Source organism: Panthera tigris, chromosome E3 (assembly GCF_018350195.1).
Source record: "Panthera tigris isolate Pti1 chromosome E3, P.tigris_Pti1_mat1.1, whole genome shotgun sequence".
Lineage (NCBI taxonomy): Eukaryota > Metazoa > Chordata > Mammalia > Carnivora > Felidae > Panthera > Panthera tigris.
This window is the reverse complement of record NC_056675.1, coordinates 4,809,755-4,825,536: the sequence shown is the minus strand read 5'-3', so window position 1 is coordinate 4,825,536 and position 15,782 is coordinate 4,809,755. Positions and strand designations below refer to the sequence as shown.

Here is a 15,782-nt window from a genome sequence, read left to right as displayed (position 1 = left end):
ATATAATCCCTCTGAGGTTGTCCAGTGACCCCCACCCTGTTTCCCCCAACCTCTATGGGTAGGATTAAGAAGACCAGGCAAGCGGAATAAGCTGGCCGATAGGAAGGAAGGGATGTGGATCCTCCAGGAGGAGGGGGCATCAGGGCTGCCCGCCCACCCCACCCCCACCTCTGAATGTTTCAGGCGACCAGGAGGCCAGGATGAAAGGCCTACTCAACTCTTCCAGGAGCATCCTGGCCTGATGCTGTCCTTGCTCATCCACAGCGATTGCCGAAAATATAGAGCCTCAGCCTCATTCCCCAGATGGTCACTCAAGGTCTCCGGAGCCTGACACTTCCATCTGCCTGGCCTGCACATTCCCCACACCCTCCCAGACCCACCACATGTCTCAAGCTCAAGCAGAGGGATGACAAGCGGGAAGTTGCCCACCTCCCACTTGGGGCTCCAGCCCCAGGCTCCAGAAGGCATCGGCCCCGCTCCCCCAGCCCCTAGGTCGAACCTGGGCATGGGCCAGATGACCACCCAGCTCCACCCTCCAGCAGCAATTAGAAAAGGCCTTGCGCCCCCCCGGGGTGGTAACCACAGTGAGTCACCAACTGCACAGGTGGGAAAAGATTGGTGGCCTTTTCCCTGCTTGGTGTCCTCAGGGCTAAGCCAGAGGCCAAGGCTGCCTTGTGAACCAGATGCCCTTCCTGGCTGTGTCGGCCTCCATGAGGCTCAGTCTGGCCAGGTACCCCAGCCCTGGGTCTGTTCTGAATCCACTAAGCCAGGACAGCCAGGCGCATTGGGGCCTCATGGACCACTGCCCCTCTGACTCTGCGGGTATGGCTGCCCCAGGACTCTCGGATCCCTGCTATGCCAACGGGCTTCTCTGAGACCACAGGACTCTTCCCTGGCCACACAACTTCAGTCAGTCAGCTCTGTTCTCTCTGCCTGGGGGGTCAGGTGTAAATCCATCCCCAGGTTCCTCCTGGGGGTTGCCCTAGGGTCCTCTCTCTCCACCACATTCCCTGACATGGCTCTCTGGCCAGTTCTCTCCATCTGCCCAATCGTAGGAAGGAGAGAGGGCTTTTCAGTCTCAGCCCTTGGTTTCCCCCCACCCCCATCCCGACCCCTAGAGGCGCAGGCAGGTTCCAGGCACCCAACGCGGGGAACTCGCCCCCGTGTGCCGGGTGGGTGTCCACCTCAGTGCCCCAGCCCCACCCCTTCTCAGGCCGCCCGAGGGGGGTGCGCCGCGCCCAGGGCGCACAGTTCCCGGGGGCGCGGGGCGCGGGGGGGGGGAACTACCGAAAGTGCCGAGAGAAGCCCTGGTCCTTCCCCATCTGGAGCCGGCGGCGGCGGCGGCGCGGCAGGTGCCGACAGGTAGGGGTGGCCGAGCCCGCGAGCGGAGCGAGGGCGCCGCGACTCCACGAGCCTCTGCCGGGCGAGCGCACTCGGCCCCTCCCGAGCCGCCCGGGCCCGCGGCCCCGCTCCCGCCCCTTCTCGGGTGGCCCCGCCCCGCCCCGCCCCCACGGGGGACCCTTCCGCTAGCTCCGGGGCATCTGGGGGGAGGTTCGGGGCTGTCAACGCGGCTTGCTCTCGGCCGGCTTCTTCAGTCCCTCCCCAGGTGCCTCGCCTCCAGCCCCTCGGGCCCTGGCGCCCAGGCCCCCTGCACCTGGCTGCGGCGAGACTGAACCCCACAGTTCGGGAGAAGCTCCGACTTTCTTTTGTAGGCACGGGAAGTCTTTCCGGAGAGGGTGGTCTTAGCGTTAGGCTTCAAGGAGTGGGTCAGCGCGGGGAAGCCCTTCTCACCTACCCCGGAGAGAAGCGCTAATCAAGAGGCTAGAGAGGGAGGCCTTGAACGCCATTGTCAACGGCTGAGACTGAACACTGAGAACCTCGAGGAGACAGGGGAGGGTCTGTTTCAGGATTTAAGGAGAGGCGGAGGGACCCCAGAGGTTTTGGTGCACCAGGGGAGTGGGTGAGGCTGGGAGGGGAACAGTGAAGGGTGTGGGGTGGGGTAAGTGGCTAGGTTCTAAAAACACAGAGGAAGGAGAGTACGTGAGATCTGGTGAGTGAGGGGAAGTGAGGAGGGGCGGCCAGGCTGGGGCAACTCCCAAGTGAGGCTCGGGAGGCCAGCCAGCCTCCTGTTGGGAGAGAATCGGAGGAACAGCTAAGGGGAGAAGTGGGAGTTAACAAGAAAGGGGGTCTGGACCCTTCTCTGGCTCTGGGCCTGCTACTCCCTGGGAGTCAGAGCAGGAACTGACCCCAGAGAACCCACTGCATGGTCATTTCTGGCTGATCAAGTCCTGCTCACCCTCAGGAAACATAGACACAGGACATCTTGAGGGCTTCTTGGGGGACATCAACAGAAAGCCGTCTCCTCACCACGAGGTGGCCACTACCCAGAGAGACTGGCACTGCAGAGGCAGAAACCCCCTGGCCTATAGGTCTGTGTCAGTCACTGGGAGGAAGGAACATCTTATGTGGTCCTGCCTAGGGGCTCCTGCAGCCGGTCACAGGGAGGCCCCTGCAGGACTGCATGGTCAGACCTGGTACTCAGTTCAGACCATGCTGCCCAGTCCACCCGCAGCCCCACGTTCCTGGCCCCAGTGAGGCCGCTGCCCTCATGTTATCAACCAGGCCTGCTTTTCTCCCCGCAGCAGCAGCAGCAGCAGGAAGCCGGAGCCAGCACTCATGCGGCATCCTCCCAGGCCTTGTCCTCAGCCCTGCCAGGGACAGAAATGCCCGAAAACCTCCAGAGTCAATACAGCTCCCTGACATCTGCAGGGCCACCGCTGTCCCATCATGAGCCGTTTCTGTTTGGCTCCGGATGCAATGGCCCAGCATCCAGAACCAGGCCTGCCCGAAGGCCATGAAGACGGTCGGTCCACCTTGCTGTGGGCAGAGGTGTGAGCACAGAGCAAATGCCAGACACAGGCACAAGTGCACACACCGCCTTGGGGCCAGGCGTCACTGTCGCCCCCTGTCCCCGTCCCTGTCTGTCCACAGCACATGCCGCCCCTCTGCCCCAGCAGCCCAGCGCACAGTGAAGGCATCAGAAGGGGATAATATCTGCACCTGGCCAGATAGCCCAAGACGACATGGTGGGGGGTGAGGGCAGGGGTCAGCCGACAGCTGGCCTTTGCCGCAGAGCCTGCCCCACAAGAGGATGCTACTAAAGGCACATCACTCTACGACAGCAGTTGTCAACTGGGGAGTGATTTTGCCCCCCGGGGGACATTTGGCACTGTCTGGAGACAATTTGGGCTGTCACAAAGTGACAACTGGGAGGAAAGTGTGCTACTGGCATCTAGTGGGTGGAGGCCAGAGATGCTGTAAGCATCTGACAACATACAGCACCCCCACCCCCCGCAACAGAGAATTATTGGGCCCCAAATGCCAACAGTGCCAGGAAGAAAGAGATCTTCCCCAGAGGAAGCCCACACTAACTGAGCACATACTATGTCCCTTGTACTTCTGCTCAGTTTCATAAGAATTCTCCCAATCGCTTGGCATTATGGTGCCTCGGACATTTGTCATTAAAGCAGAAGAGGATGAAGTGGGGTGTAGGTGTCCCCTCACCCCAGATTCTCAACCGATCTCTTCCTTGCTTGTAGCTGGCACACTTCATTTATGTGATTTCCTACCGAGAGCCCTGCTGGGAACACGTAAGGGTTGGCAGCCCCATTCTTCAGACAAACTGTAGAGGCCAGTCAGCCTGCCCAAGGCTGCATGGCCAGTGAGTGGACCCGGGGGTTCAAGCTAGGTCTGTTGGGGTTCCAGATCCCAGCTTCCTGCATCACGGCTTTTGCTTCCCTCTCCTCCCACCCAGCTGCCCCTCCGGCTCCTTCTAGATTCCCTGGAACACAGCAGACTACAAAGCCACCTTCGCTCCCCTGCTCTCTCCTGACTACGTCACACTTCCCAAACTGCCTGGCCCGTCCTAATTAGAAAGTCATTTTATCACTTCATCAAACTGGGATCCCTTTGGGGATAGATCCACATTAGGCTCTGAGCTGCAGAACGAACCCCTTGGCCTACGTTACCATCGCTGACCCAGATCTTACCCTCATGGCAGCACCGACCAGGAGAACTTTCTGCGGCGATGGACACGTTCTAAATGTGCACTGTCCCGCACGGGAGCCACTAGTCATACGTGGCTACTGGGCACTCGAAATGGGCCCAGCGAGCCGGAGAGGCTGAATTTTAAATTTTATTTAATAATCATTAAATTTAATTTTTAAAAAGGCACATGTGGCTGCTGTGCTCCATGATCTCACCGCTCCCTCTGCTTTCTCCCCAAGCCTTCTGATCTGGCCCCTGGGACCACCCCTCAGAGGTCACACGGTGATTGGGGTGGGTTCCAGCCTCTGCCAAGCTCTCTCTCTCTCTCTCTCTCTCTCTCTCTCTCTCTCTCACACACACACACACACACACACACACAGGTTCACCTACCGCTTGCTGCTCAATCTCTCATTTAAACCTTGTCTCTCCCCAATGGGACATCCCAAGGCTGCAGCGGTGGCTCTTTGTGGCCACCCACCCCAGCAAGGTGGTTCACGGCCGGGTACTGTTGGGTGCCCAGTGTTGGGTACCGAGCGGCACCACCCTCGCCTTGGCAGGGTCCACTTCTGTGGCTACATGCCTGGCCCTGATGAAATCTTCTAGGGGGCTGTCTTCCCACCCCCATAGGACATACTGCCAGACTCGGAGGGTCACTGAGCCACAGCAGGGGCACCTGCGGCCTCCTCCAGGGAGCCTGTCCTGATTGCGCCCTGCTGAGTTAGCCCTGGGCTGCTGGCACTCAGCCCTCAGAATCACAGGTAACTGTATCTGTGGCTCCTCCATACCCCCTGTGAGCTCTCCCACAGAAGGTGCTGCACGGGGATCACTGCCGCAACCCTGGAACCCAGCGTGTGGGCCAATAGAGCCTGGGAGTGGGGGTGGGGAGGTGGACGGTAAGGAGATGGGGGTGGGGGCGGCTGAGGCCACATGCTGCCAAGGTACCCCTCTCCCTGCAGAGCCCAGCTGGGCGCCACCCCCTCTGCCAGCATCCTCCCCAATTTTCCTGTCGAACTTGACAATCGCTGACAACAGAGCTGCCGTTTCATCCTCCCCAGCAGCGCCCCGGGGATGCTGCGGGGACCGGGCATCCCCGGCTGTCCAGGGTTCCCACTTCCCCGGGCTCTAAACCAAGCACACCCAAGGGGGCGCCTCCCCCACCCCGGCTCTTCCTGACCCACTGCCGGTCGCCTGGGGACTAACGAACGGGAAAGCAGGCTCAGGGAGGCAGACAGGCTGTCCTGGGAGACAGAGGCGACAGAGACGGAAGCCGGGGCAGCTCTGAAGGGAGACGAGGGGGACCGAGAGGGCCAGCTGAGTCCAGCTGCTAGCAGCCTCGACACAAGTGTGCCAACTTCCCAGGGGACGGCGAGCCGCCCTCGCCCCTAACCCAGCCCTGGTGGAGATGGGCGGGGTGGGGGGCTGCCCATCCATCACCTCCCCAGGGAGCCCTCAGCACCAGCGCATCATCCGCTGAAAATTAGGCTGTAGAAATAACTTTTTTTTTTCTCTCTCTTTGGATTTTCCTAGCAAGGGGCAGGCCCCTAACTCACCCCAGGCAGCTCATGGTGGCCTCTTTCGGTGGCCTTCTGTGCTCCGCTGCAGAGCTGAGACGCTGCGCCCGGGCTTGGTGGGGGGGTGGCCAGCCCTGTCCCTGACATTGGCCAGGCCCAGAGGGAGGGGCAGGCTGTGGGGTGAATGGCAGCAAGGGGAGGGGGCGGGCTGAGCCCAGGAAGGGGGAGGGGGGAGCCATCGCAGGCCCTGGAGGCAGGGTGAGGAGAGAAAGACCCCGCGGGATCCCGGCAGGGAAGGCATCAGGCATCACTCAGAGGGGGCCTGATCAAAGCTGTGCTGTGCTGGGCTGTGATGCCCTGGTGGGAGAGGGGGTGGGTGTAGGGGGCTCAGAAGACTCAGGGGCCACGCCAGGTGTAAACCCACCAGGAAATTTTTTTCCTAAAGGATAAACTGACAGGGTCCAAAGCTGAGCAGAACACAAAGTGCACAGCTGATGGGTTCATGGTCCTGTGACAGCACTCATTTGCTGTGTGACTTTTGGGCCAGCCTCTTAACCTCTCTGAGCCTCAGTCTGCCTCCGAGAAATGGGCATAATAATAGTGCTGGGGTGATTCAGCCAGAGAGTGTTTCTCTAGGGCCCTGGTGAGGTCCCTGGCGCACAGGGCATCATCAGAGGGCAGAGAGCACACACTGTTTGTAGCACGGGGCGTCCTTCCTGCAGGAGATGGGTCCTCTCTGCAGCCTGTCCCAGCCCAGCATCCAGCAGCCATCCCGACTCGTACACAGTGATGCCCTGGCACCCAGCAGAGCCAACAGCCGCCCTTCCCAGGGTCAGCCTTCAGGCCACCGGCCCACCTTGCGAGTGGGTCAGTGTTGGGGTTCAGTTCCGTGGCAGGACGCACAGCATAGCGCCTGGGGCAGCGGCAGAACAGCGGACATCTCTAAGCAAGACACACTCTGCCTGCCCAGTCCTCCCCCAACGAAGGTACCTGAGGTTGTCCATGAGTGGTGCACGGGCCTCTCTGGGCAGCACCAGGGTGAGCGCCCACACCAGGTCATCAACTCGCTGCTGTGCCGCAAACTGCTTCAGGGCAGCGAACACCCGTTCCTTGGCGGTTGGCTGGTCCCCCAGGATCTCATCCACCTGCAAGGAAGGGTCTGGTGAACGACCACAGGGACCCAGAACAGAATACTGCTCGCCTCCGGCGCCTCCCTCAATTTCCCTCCACAGGACAGTTGGAGCACTGCCTGAGCTCCGCCGTGAGCTCTTTACCCAAGTCACGTCATTTCCAGCCTCATGGCAGCCATACAAGGCGGCAGGGCTGAGATCCTCATTGACATCTAAGCAAACGGAAGCTGGTAGAGGTGGGGTTGATTTGCCCAAGGCCACGGGGTCAGGACTCGAACCCAGAGACCGCCCTTCCACTGAGTATTGTAAGGATCAAAGGAATCAATACGAGAGCTTTAAAATGTGCCAGGCACTCAATAATTGCTAGTTACTATTATTATAACACTATACTCCCTGCCACCACACGGTTCGCTGAGAGATCCCACAGGGAACATTCTGGCACCACAAAAAAGCCCCGGGGTGTGTGCCTAGCCCTGAATTTGGACTCCTCTAGTGCTCTCTCTGGACTTCTGTTTTCTTCTGCTTTGTGTCCAAACCAGCTGGTACCAATCAAGGTACATCTACTCAGAGGAGTCCATGCAGCCGTTGGAAAGGGGCATGCAAACGGGCACCGTGTTTCTGGAGGGAAGCTTGGTAAGTGTGTTCAGAGCCTAAAAATGCACCAGGGCTTTACCCAATGATCTAGAAACGTATCCTAGATCTGTCCTGAAAGACAAGACTATGCACAAAGATTTATGAGTGAAGAGGTTCACTCTGCATTGTTCATGGAGACATTGGAAGCAATACAGAAATCCTGATAATACTGGATAAATAACTGTAGCACATCCATTTTGGGGGGGGGTAGTTGTAGTCCTGGCTATTCAGCCAAGAAAGGGGGAAACCCCAAACCATGTGGGAGGCAAGACTCTGGCAGTTATGGGGCAGCCAAGGGTAGCTTTGGGCAGTCGGAGGCTCTTGTCCAGGGTTTTGCCTCTTGAAAAGATGATGCAGAGATAGGGGGACAGCAAAGCTTGCTCAGGGTGGTGACAAAGCCCTGCAGTGCACCCTGAGCGGACTTGTCCTAACTGGGTGGTTTAGGACAGCTGGACCTCAGGTTGCTGGTCCTGTCCCGGTTCTAAGGCTGGATCTCCAGTGCCGACTCTGTGAACCGTTTCCCCCCCCACCAATCCCTTTCTCCTGCCCAAGTTAGCACAGTCAACTTCTGTTGTTGGAGAGCCAAGTTCACCTGATACCCTGTGGTACTGGACATCGTTGATTCTGGGGTGAGCATCTCTGAAATCAGGATGTATCTTATGGCTAATTGCCGTTCCTGCGCGTGTATATGGATGTGGTCATAGATGTTCACCGTGTTACTTGAACTGACTTACGTGCATTGCCGGTACTAAATATGTTCCAAATGAGTCTAGAAATTCTCTTTCAATGACTACTAAACTAAATGATGAGTAAGTAATAAGGAAATATGGGTCATGGGTTAACTGGCACAGGTTTTTCTCTGTTGATGGTCAATAAAACGGGCATCTTGCAATTGATGGTGCAAGATGGCATCTTACATTTAATGTAAGGTGGGACTATTTGGTCAGAAAAAATGGTGCTGAAGATCTTTATTTAAAACCATGAAATGGAGGGGCGCCTGGGGGACTCAGTCAGTTGAGCGTCCGACTTCGGCTCAGGTCATGATCTCACAGCTTGTGAGTTCGAGCCCCGTGTCAGGCTCTGTGCTGACAGCTTAGGGACTGGAGCCTACTTCAGATTCTGTCTCTCTCTCTCTCTCTCTCTCTCTCTCTGCCCCTAACCCACTCTCATTCTGTGTCTGTCTCTCTCAAAAGTAAATAAACATTTAAAAAAAAAAAACATGAAATGGAGAGTGATGGCTAAGTCTGTGGAGGTTCTTTTGGTGGGGTAACTAGAGTGTCCTAAAATTGATCGTGGTGGTGCCTGGGTGGCTTAGTCGGTTAAGCATCCAACTTCGGCTCAGGTCATGATCTCACGGTTCCTGGGTTCGAGCCCTGTGCTGACAGCTGGAAGCCTGGAGCCTGTTTTGGATTCTGTGTCTCCCTGTCTCTCTGCCCCTCCCCTGCTTACATTTTGCCTCTTTCTCTCAAAACTAAACAAACATAAAAAAATAAAATTGATCCTGGTGATGGTTGCATAAATCTGTGACTATATCCAAAACCACTGAATTGTACACTTTAAATGAGTAGATTGTATGACATGTGGATATATCTCAATGAAGCTGTTATAAAATATACAGGAAAATGTGATAAACAGGCAAGTGAAAAAAACAGGTTACAAATGGGATATGCAGTGTTACATTTTTATACATATACAATTATGCATATATCTATGAATTGGAAATATGCACTAAGTTTTAGAGTGATCTGGATTTTTTAAATAAGTCAGTGGTTTCCATTTTCTCTACAGTTTATATGGTTTATACCGTCAGGAAAAAGAGTGCATGTTATCATTTCTCCCTTTATTTTTTCCTGTAGTAAAAATGCACGTAACATACAATTTACCATTGTAACCATTTTAATGTGTACGATTCAGTGGCATTAAGTACATTCACAACATGGTTTAACCATCACCACCATCCAGTTCCAGAACATTTTCATATCCCCCCAAATGGAAACTCTATGCCCACGAAGTCCTCACTCCCTCAGCCGCTTTCCCCCAGCCACATGGCAACCACTAATCTGTTTTCTGTGTCCACGGATTTGTTTACACTGGATACTTCTTGTGAATGGAATCACAAGAGTGAGGTGGCTTTTTTTTTAATTTTTAAAAATGTTTATTTGCTTTTGAGAGAGAGAGACAAACAGAGTGTGAGTGGGGCAGGGGCAGAGAGAGAGGGAAACACAGAATCTGAAGCAGACTCCAGGCTCTGAGCCATCAGCACAGAGCCTGTCGCAGGGCTCGAACCCAAGAACCATGAAATCATGAGCTGAGCCAAAGTCAGACCCTTAACTGGGTCACCCAGGTGCCCCCAAACACTTCTTTTTTAATGTACCAGTTAGCCATGGTCTGTCCATACTCCACGAGAACCCTCCCTTCATGGTCAGGGGTCTGAGGTATGTCTGGACACTGACAACCTGAGCTGACCCCGAAGCAGAGGTGGGAGGCTGGGCGGCAGAGCGAGCCTGTGAGTTTGCCACGCATCTCTGTTAGGGGAGTGCGGGCGCAGCCTCAGCCAGAGCTGGGGCTGTCCTGTACCACCTTTTCCACCTTCCATCCACCTCCAGACATCCACAGACAGCATCCTTCCCCACAACCCTCTGCCGCCCGAGAACCAAGAGCTCCCCACTTCCTGGTCAAGGTCAACCCTCCAGTCCACAGACACCCCTCTGCCCCACCTGTCCCCACCTTCTCTTCCTGCCACCCACTTGTCACGTGGCTCTCCGCTCAAAAGTCACCTCCTTGAGGACTTCTTGACCACCCTGGCCAAATGGCCCCCATCTCTCTCTCATCTCCCTGTTTATTTCTTCACCTCCTTGATCGTTATGCCCCGATAGCTTGTTTATGGATTTGTCCACTTCCTCTCTGTCTCTTCCCCACAGGAACATGAGCTACAGGGGAGCAGTTTCCCTGCCTGCCCTCATCACAGCTGTCTCCCCAGCCCTGGCGCATCACGCCCGTGGTCAATGATGGCGAAACACATGGATGTCAGCGTCTCTACTGCCTCCTTCCCTTGAGCTTTTACAAATGTTCAAGTCCCTCCCCACCTGTAAATACATGAGTACATCAAGTCCTTCTTGCCCTGCAACCCCATCATGCTCTTAACTTTTCTGGCCCAGAGCTGTCTACACTTGCTATTTCTATCCAACTGCCCTGACCCACTACGGTGCGCCCCCTTCTTGCAGCATCCTGTGGCAATTCTCTGGGCAAGGACCCCAAATGGTGACTCCTGGACCTTGATCTTCAGCCCAGAGCCTGCTCCTGAACTTCAGAACTGCATGTCTAACTCCCTCCTAGATAGACGCACAAGGCGATTCAGGAAGGCTTTTCAGAGGTGAAGATGCCATAGAAACAGCGGTTCAAGGGCGTCAGGCCTGAGTCCTAGCACACGCACCCCACACGTCTGTCTCCTCCGCCTGGTAGGACCTGATGCGACGGCCTGAGACCCAGACCTGAGCACAGGGCCTGGCACATAGTAGGCACTCACTGGATGTTTCTGGAACTGAACTGAAGAGCCACAGTGGTGGCTGGCTGTCCTCTCACGGCGTTTCCTGCAGCTCCCCTGCCGACCTCAGTTTCCCTGGTGGTGAGCAGGGTGGGCTGCAGCACCAGCACCCCCTTCTCTTACACCCACTGTGCCGAGGAAGGTTAGTGGTTTTGAAATCAAAGTCAGATGCAGCCTCAATTCAAAGGAGAACATGGCTAGCTGGAAAGACGTTTTATGTAAGAAAGAGGAAAAAATAGTTCCTCCCCCCTGGGGCCTGTGCCACAGTGCGGTTTTGGTGTCAGCTATTACCCAGATGCTCCCAACCTATATCTAAGCGTGAGGCACCATCACGGGACACTAATGGATTTCTATTAAATATCAGAATCTTCAAGGAGGAAAAACTGGGGCAGGGAGAGCGCTGGAAGCTAATTGTCAGAAAGCCCTTGATTGTCCTGAGGCAGTCTTTCCTGGGGATTTGCTCTCAGTTTTTGGAGATGCTTGGTGAGCTCTAACCAGAACCCAGCACTCCCCCTTGCCAGAAAACACATCATGGCTGGCCTGGGCGGCCGGTCACGTTCCTCCCCGCGCTGGTCACCACCCTGGCCCTGCTTTGTGGCCAGGTCTTCATATCCACCTTGACCTTCTGGGGGTTCTGACCATGCCCCCTTCCAACTCGCCAGAGGCTGGACGGAGCCTCGGGCAGGCCTTCCAGGTCATCTGGAATTCTAGCAGGCATTACTAGTTGCTGTGGTCTGAATGGTGGTGCACCCCCTGCCCCACCCCCCGCTCATATGTTAATAACCTAATGTCCAGTGTGATGGTATTACAAGGTGGGGCCTTTGGGAGGTGATTAGGTCATGAGAGTGGGGTGCTTGTGGGTGGGATTAGTGCCCTTATGAAAGATGCCCCAGAGAGCTCCCAGCTCCTGCCCCCTTGTGAGGACAAGAGAAGTCTGCAAGCTGGAAGAGAGCCCTCACTCCATCATGCTGGCTGGCACGCTCATCTTGGACTTCTTGCCTCAAGAACTGTGAGAAATAAATCCTCGTTGTTTCTAAGCCACCCAGTCTGTGGCATTCTGTTACAGCAGCCGGGACGGATTGGGGCACAAGTGCTCACCAATATTTCGAGCTCTCCTCCCTGGACGCACAGAAGACTACATTTCCCAGCACCCTTTGGGAGCAGCAGCGTGACTAGTTCTGGCCAATGAACATTGACTGCAGGTGCAGTAGTTTGCTTTTTGAAGTCCCTAAAAGCTGATGCACAATTTTCCATGCTCTCTTCTAGAGAAAATCCTGAAGCCTCGCATTGAGATGGGGGCGTCTTGGGATGTTGAGGGCCTCATGTAGAGGTCAGCCACCCCAGAGTGTTGCCTGGACTTTTAGAGGACTTTGTATGGATGAAAAATAAACCCGTGGGTTGTGCAAAGACATCAAGATCTTTGATGTTGTTTGCTACGATAGCAGAGCCTATTCTGGGGATAGAAAGGAAGTCATATCTTTTGAGGAGCTGGACACTGCTGACCTAGGGAGGCCAGAGCTAAGTGTTGTGTGTATGAGAGAGTGACTGCATATACTTGGCTACAGAGGCTGGCCTGCTCAGGGGCATGGGCTGAAAGGCTCAAGTTGGGGTCCTGCCCAGACAAAGGGTCATACCAGGTTACATGGTGGAGCTGAGGTTCCTGGCGGGGGGTGGAGGGGGGTAGGTTTAGAAGAAGGGAGGACTGGACCAAGCTTGGGCACTGGAGAAGGCTAGGTGAATGGAGGTCTGACACTGGGCAGTGGGCTGGGAGCCATTTCTGCAACAGCCAAATGCAAACAGGGCTTCCTAGCCCTCTGCTCCCCCAAATCTCATGGTCAAGCTCTGCCAAGAGGAGGAATGAATAGTGACCTTTCCATGGAGGACAAGGAAGGGTGTCCCAATCATCAAACTGAGTTCCCAAGGTGTTGGGCTCAGCATCCACATCTGAAGGCCCTGGAGGACAGTTATACGAGGGGGGATGGACTGAGATGGTTGCTGCATGGAGACCTTGCCCATGGTCCCAAACAGACATGACCCTACTGGTCAGCCTCTTCCTCCATGACTGTGTCACACCCCAGTTTCTTGGGTTTGCCTGGATTTGTCCAGAAAAGGGTCAGGTTTCTGCAAATCAGGGATTGCTTGGGATTCTGGCCTGAGGCCAACACCATCCTCAGACCTTCCTTTCCAGCCCTGGGTCTCCACCTCTCCTGGTGGCCACCCCTTGCTTCCTGTAGGTGACTCAGACCTTGGGCCCTTCTTGTGGTCATTCCAGGCTGTTACTCTCAGTCCTCAGGGAAGCCCTAACTTCCCACCTGCCACCACTCAGGGCCCGTTCACGCCAAAGTCTGAGAGGAAATGCTTTTGGAAGGTTGGGGGACATGAACCGGGGCCTCCTATGGCCAGCTAGCCAGCCACACTGCTGTGTAAGGCAGGGCCAGATCCCAGTTTTGTGGGGGCCTGAAACAACTGTGACTCTTTAAAAAAAGGAACACTATGTGCTATTCTCTGAATGTTTGTGTTCCTCCTAAATTCATATATTAAAATCCTAAGCCCCAAAGACGATGGTATTAGGAGGTGGGGCCTCTGGGAGGGCTCTGGGTAGAGCCCTTCCGAATGGGATTTGTGCCTTTAGACAAGAAACCCCAGCAAGTCCCCCTGCCCCTGTCACCACAGGGAGAAGGCACCAGCTATGAACCAGCAAGTGGCTCTCACCAGACACCAAGTCTGCTGGTGTGCTGAGAACCTCTACTTCCAGCCTCCAGAATGGTGAGAAATTAATTCCTTTTGTTTCTGAGCCCCCTGGTCTCTGGTGTTTTGTTACAGCAGCCGCAACAGACTAAGACACTATGTTAGTAATACGGGCAATGGAAGGGAACATCCACTACTACAGGATGTGGGTGACAGTCACGAGCATAACAAGAAGCCCAGCGCCAAAGAGAACGTGCTGTGCGTCCATTAACATCAAGTACATCCATTAACACCAACCTCACAAACAGGCAAAAGTCATCTCTAATGCTGGAGTTCAAAATATCAGCTACCTCTTGGGGCGCCTGGGTGGCTCAGTCGGTTAAGCGTCCGACTTCGGCTCAGGTCACGATCTCGCGGTATGTGAGTTCGAGCCCCGCGTCGGGCTCTGTGCTGACTGCTCAGAGCCTGGAGCCTGTTTCAGATTCTGTGTCTCCCTCTCTCTCTGACCCTCCCCCGTTCATGCTCTGTCTCTCTCTGTCTCAAAAATAAATAAACGTTAAAAAAAATTAAAAAAAAAATATCAGCTACCTCTTGATGGGGTGAATAGGACAGAAAAAAGGGCACGTGGGAACTTTCCGGGGAAAAGGAATCATTCTGTTTTCTACATTTGTCATTATCTATATTCTGTTGCTCTACATTTTGAGGAAGGTGGTTGATTACAAGGGTGTGTGCATATGTTAAATGTGTTGATCTGTACACTTGATGTACTTTATACCCCTGTGTATGTCAATAAAAAAGAAAAGCAACTTCTACAAAACAACCGAACAAGAGTCAACAAAATTACGGGGCGCCTGGGTGGCTCAGTGGCTTAAGCGTCCGACTCTTGGTTTCAGCTCAGGTCATGATCTCGTGCGTGGCTCATGAGTTAGAGCCCTGCATCAGGCTCTGTGCCGACAGTGTGGAGCCTGCTTGGGATTCTCTCTCTAGCTCTCTCTGTCCCTCCCCCGCTGGCTCCTTCTGTCTCTCTCAAAAATAAGTAAATAAACTTAAAAAAAAAAAAGATTAAGAATTACAAAATTAGGTACAGGGCTTTGAAGCTTGAATGTCATTATATTTCTGGTAAATATGTCTCCAGAAGATTCCTCAGCTCCAGGTTATGGGAGCCTCAAGCTCCAGGCCCACAACAGGCCCGTGCCCAGGGTCCCCTGCCCACCACCCCGACTCCTCACCCCTCACCCCTCACCCCTCGCGGCTCCTACCTTGCGGCTGAACTCCTGGGCCTTGCGCCTGCGCTCCCGGTGCACGGCCTCGGGGCGCTTGCGGCCCGTCAGACGCAGCAGCTCGCGGCCCAGGGAGAGGCCTCTGCTGGGGCGCAGCGGCCTTAGGGCTGCGGTCGGGGACGCGCGTCCGGATCCCGCGGCTGGACCCCCGTCGGGGCCCGGGAGCACACCGAGGCTGGGCGGCACGCGCGGGCAGCGCCGGGCCAGGCGCACGAGGTGCTCGCGACTCAGGCCGCCCACGGCCAGCCCCTCCACCTCCAGGATCTGGTCCCCGGGCCGCAGACCCCCAGCGTGAGCACTGCTCCCTTCTGTCACCTCCAGGACGAAGCAGGGGCCCGAGCCGCCTAGCCGGAAGCCAAAGTCTTCGGGCCAGCCCTGGTTGGTGGCCGGCATGGCAGCGCTGGCGGTGCGGCTGGAGAGGGAGAGACACTGTCCAGGGGATTCCTTGTGGCCCTGCAGGCCGCTTAGATGCCCAGGAGATGCGCCAGTCTGAGCTTCTAATTCTCTCTGCCTCCACGTGAAGAATTAGTTCTTAAAACAGTGTCTGAACTCCTGGATCCAGCTGTGCCTGAAATTCACCAACTTCCATGTGGCAAAGGGACTTCCCAGTGACATGAACTCACAAATTCCCACTGACTTGGAGGTCTCTAGGCTCCCGGCTGTAGGAGAGCCTGGCCGGGGGCGGGGGGTGCCTCTGTCTTCCAAAAGAGGCCAGATGTGGGCACCGGTGAGGTGGGCTGGGGCCACAAACCTTAATGGGAAAATTAATAATGGGAAACCTCACTAAAAGGGAGCCAGGAGGCCAGAAGGGGGAGCCATAACAGTCTACCTCAACTGTAGGAAGAATGATCTATTACCAACCCCCACAGAGGAATCATCAAACAGAAGAGAATCATCCAGTTCAGGTCCAACAGGGCAAGATGTGCATAGCCTCTCCTCCAAGAAAGGG

At 55.4% G+C, this 15,782-nt stretch overlaps 1 protein-coding gene across 3 annotated transcripts in view; it reads right to left on the bottom strand.

Moving 5' to 3' along the window:
- Positions 1-15,226, bottom strand: part of LOC102951948 (Grid2 interacting protein) — a 32,743-nt gene extending 17,517 nt beyond the window's left edge. The window contains exons 1-2 of one of the 3 annotated variants that reach the window (XM_042971615.1): positions 14,813-15,226; positions 6,549-6,703 (exon numbers count right to left, since the gene is read on the bottom strand). In XM_042971615.1, the coding sequence (XP_042827549.1) occupies positions 6,549-6,703; positions 14,813-15,226 (569 nt within the window). Of the gene's footprint in view, positions 1-1,287; positions 1,323-5,597; positions 5,612-6,548; positions 6,704-14,812 lie in introns of those variants that run through there. The other 2 variants (XM_042971617.1, XM_042971616.1) reach the window with 2 other exon arrangements.
- Between the last annotated feature and the right edge of the window lie 556 nt (positions 15,227-15,782).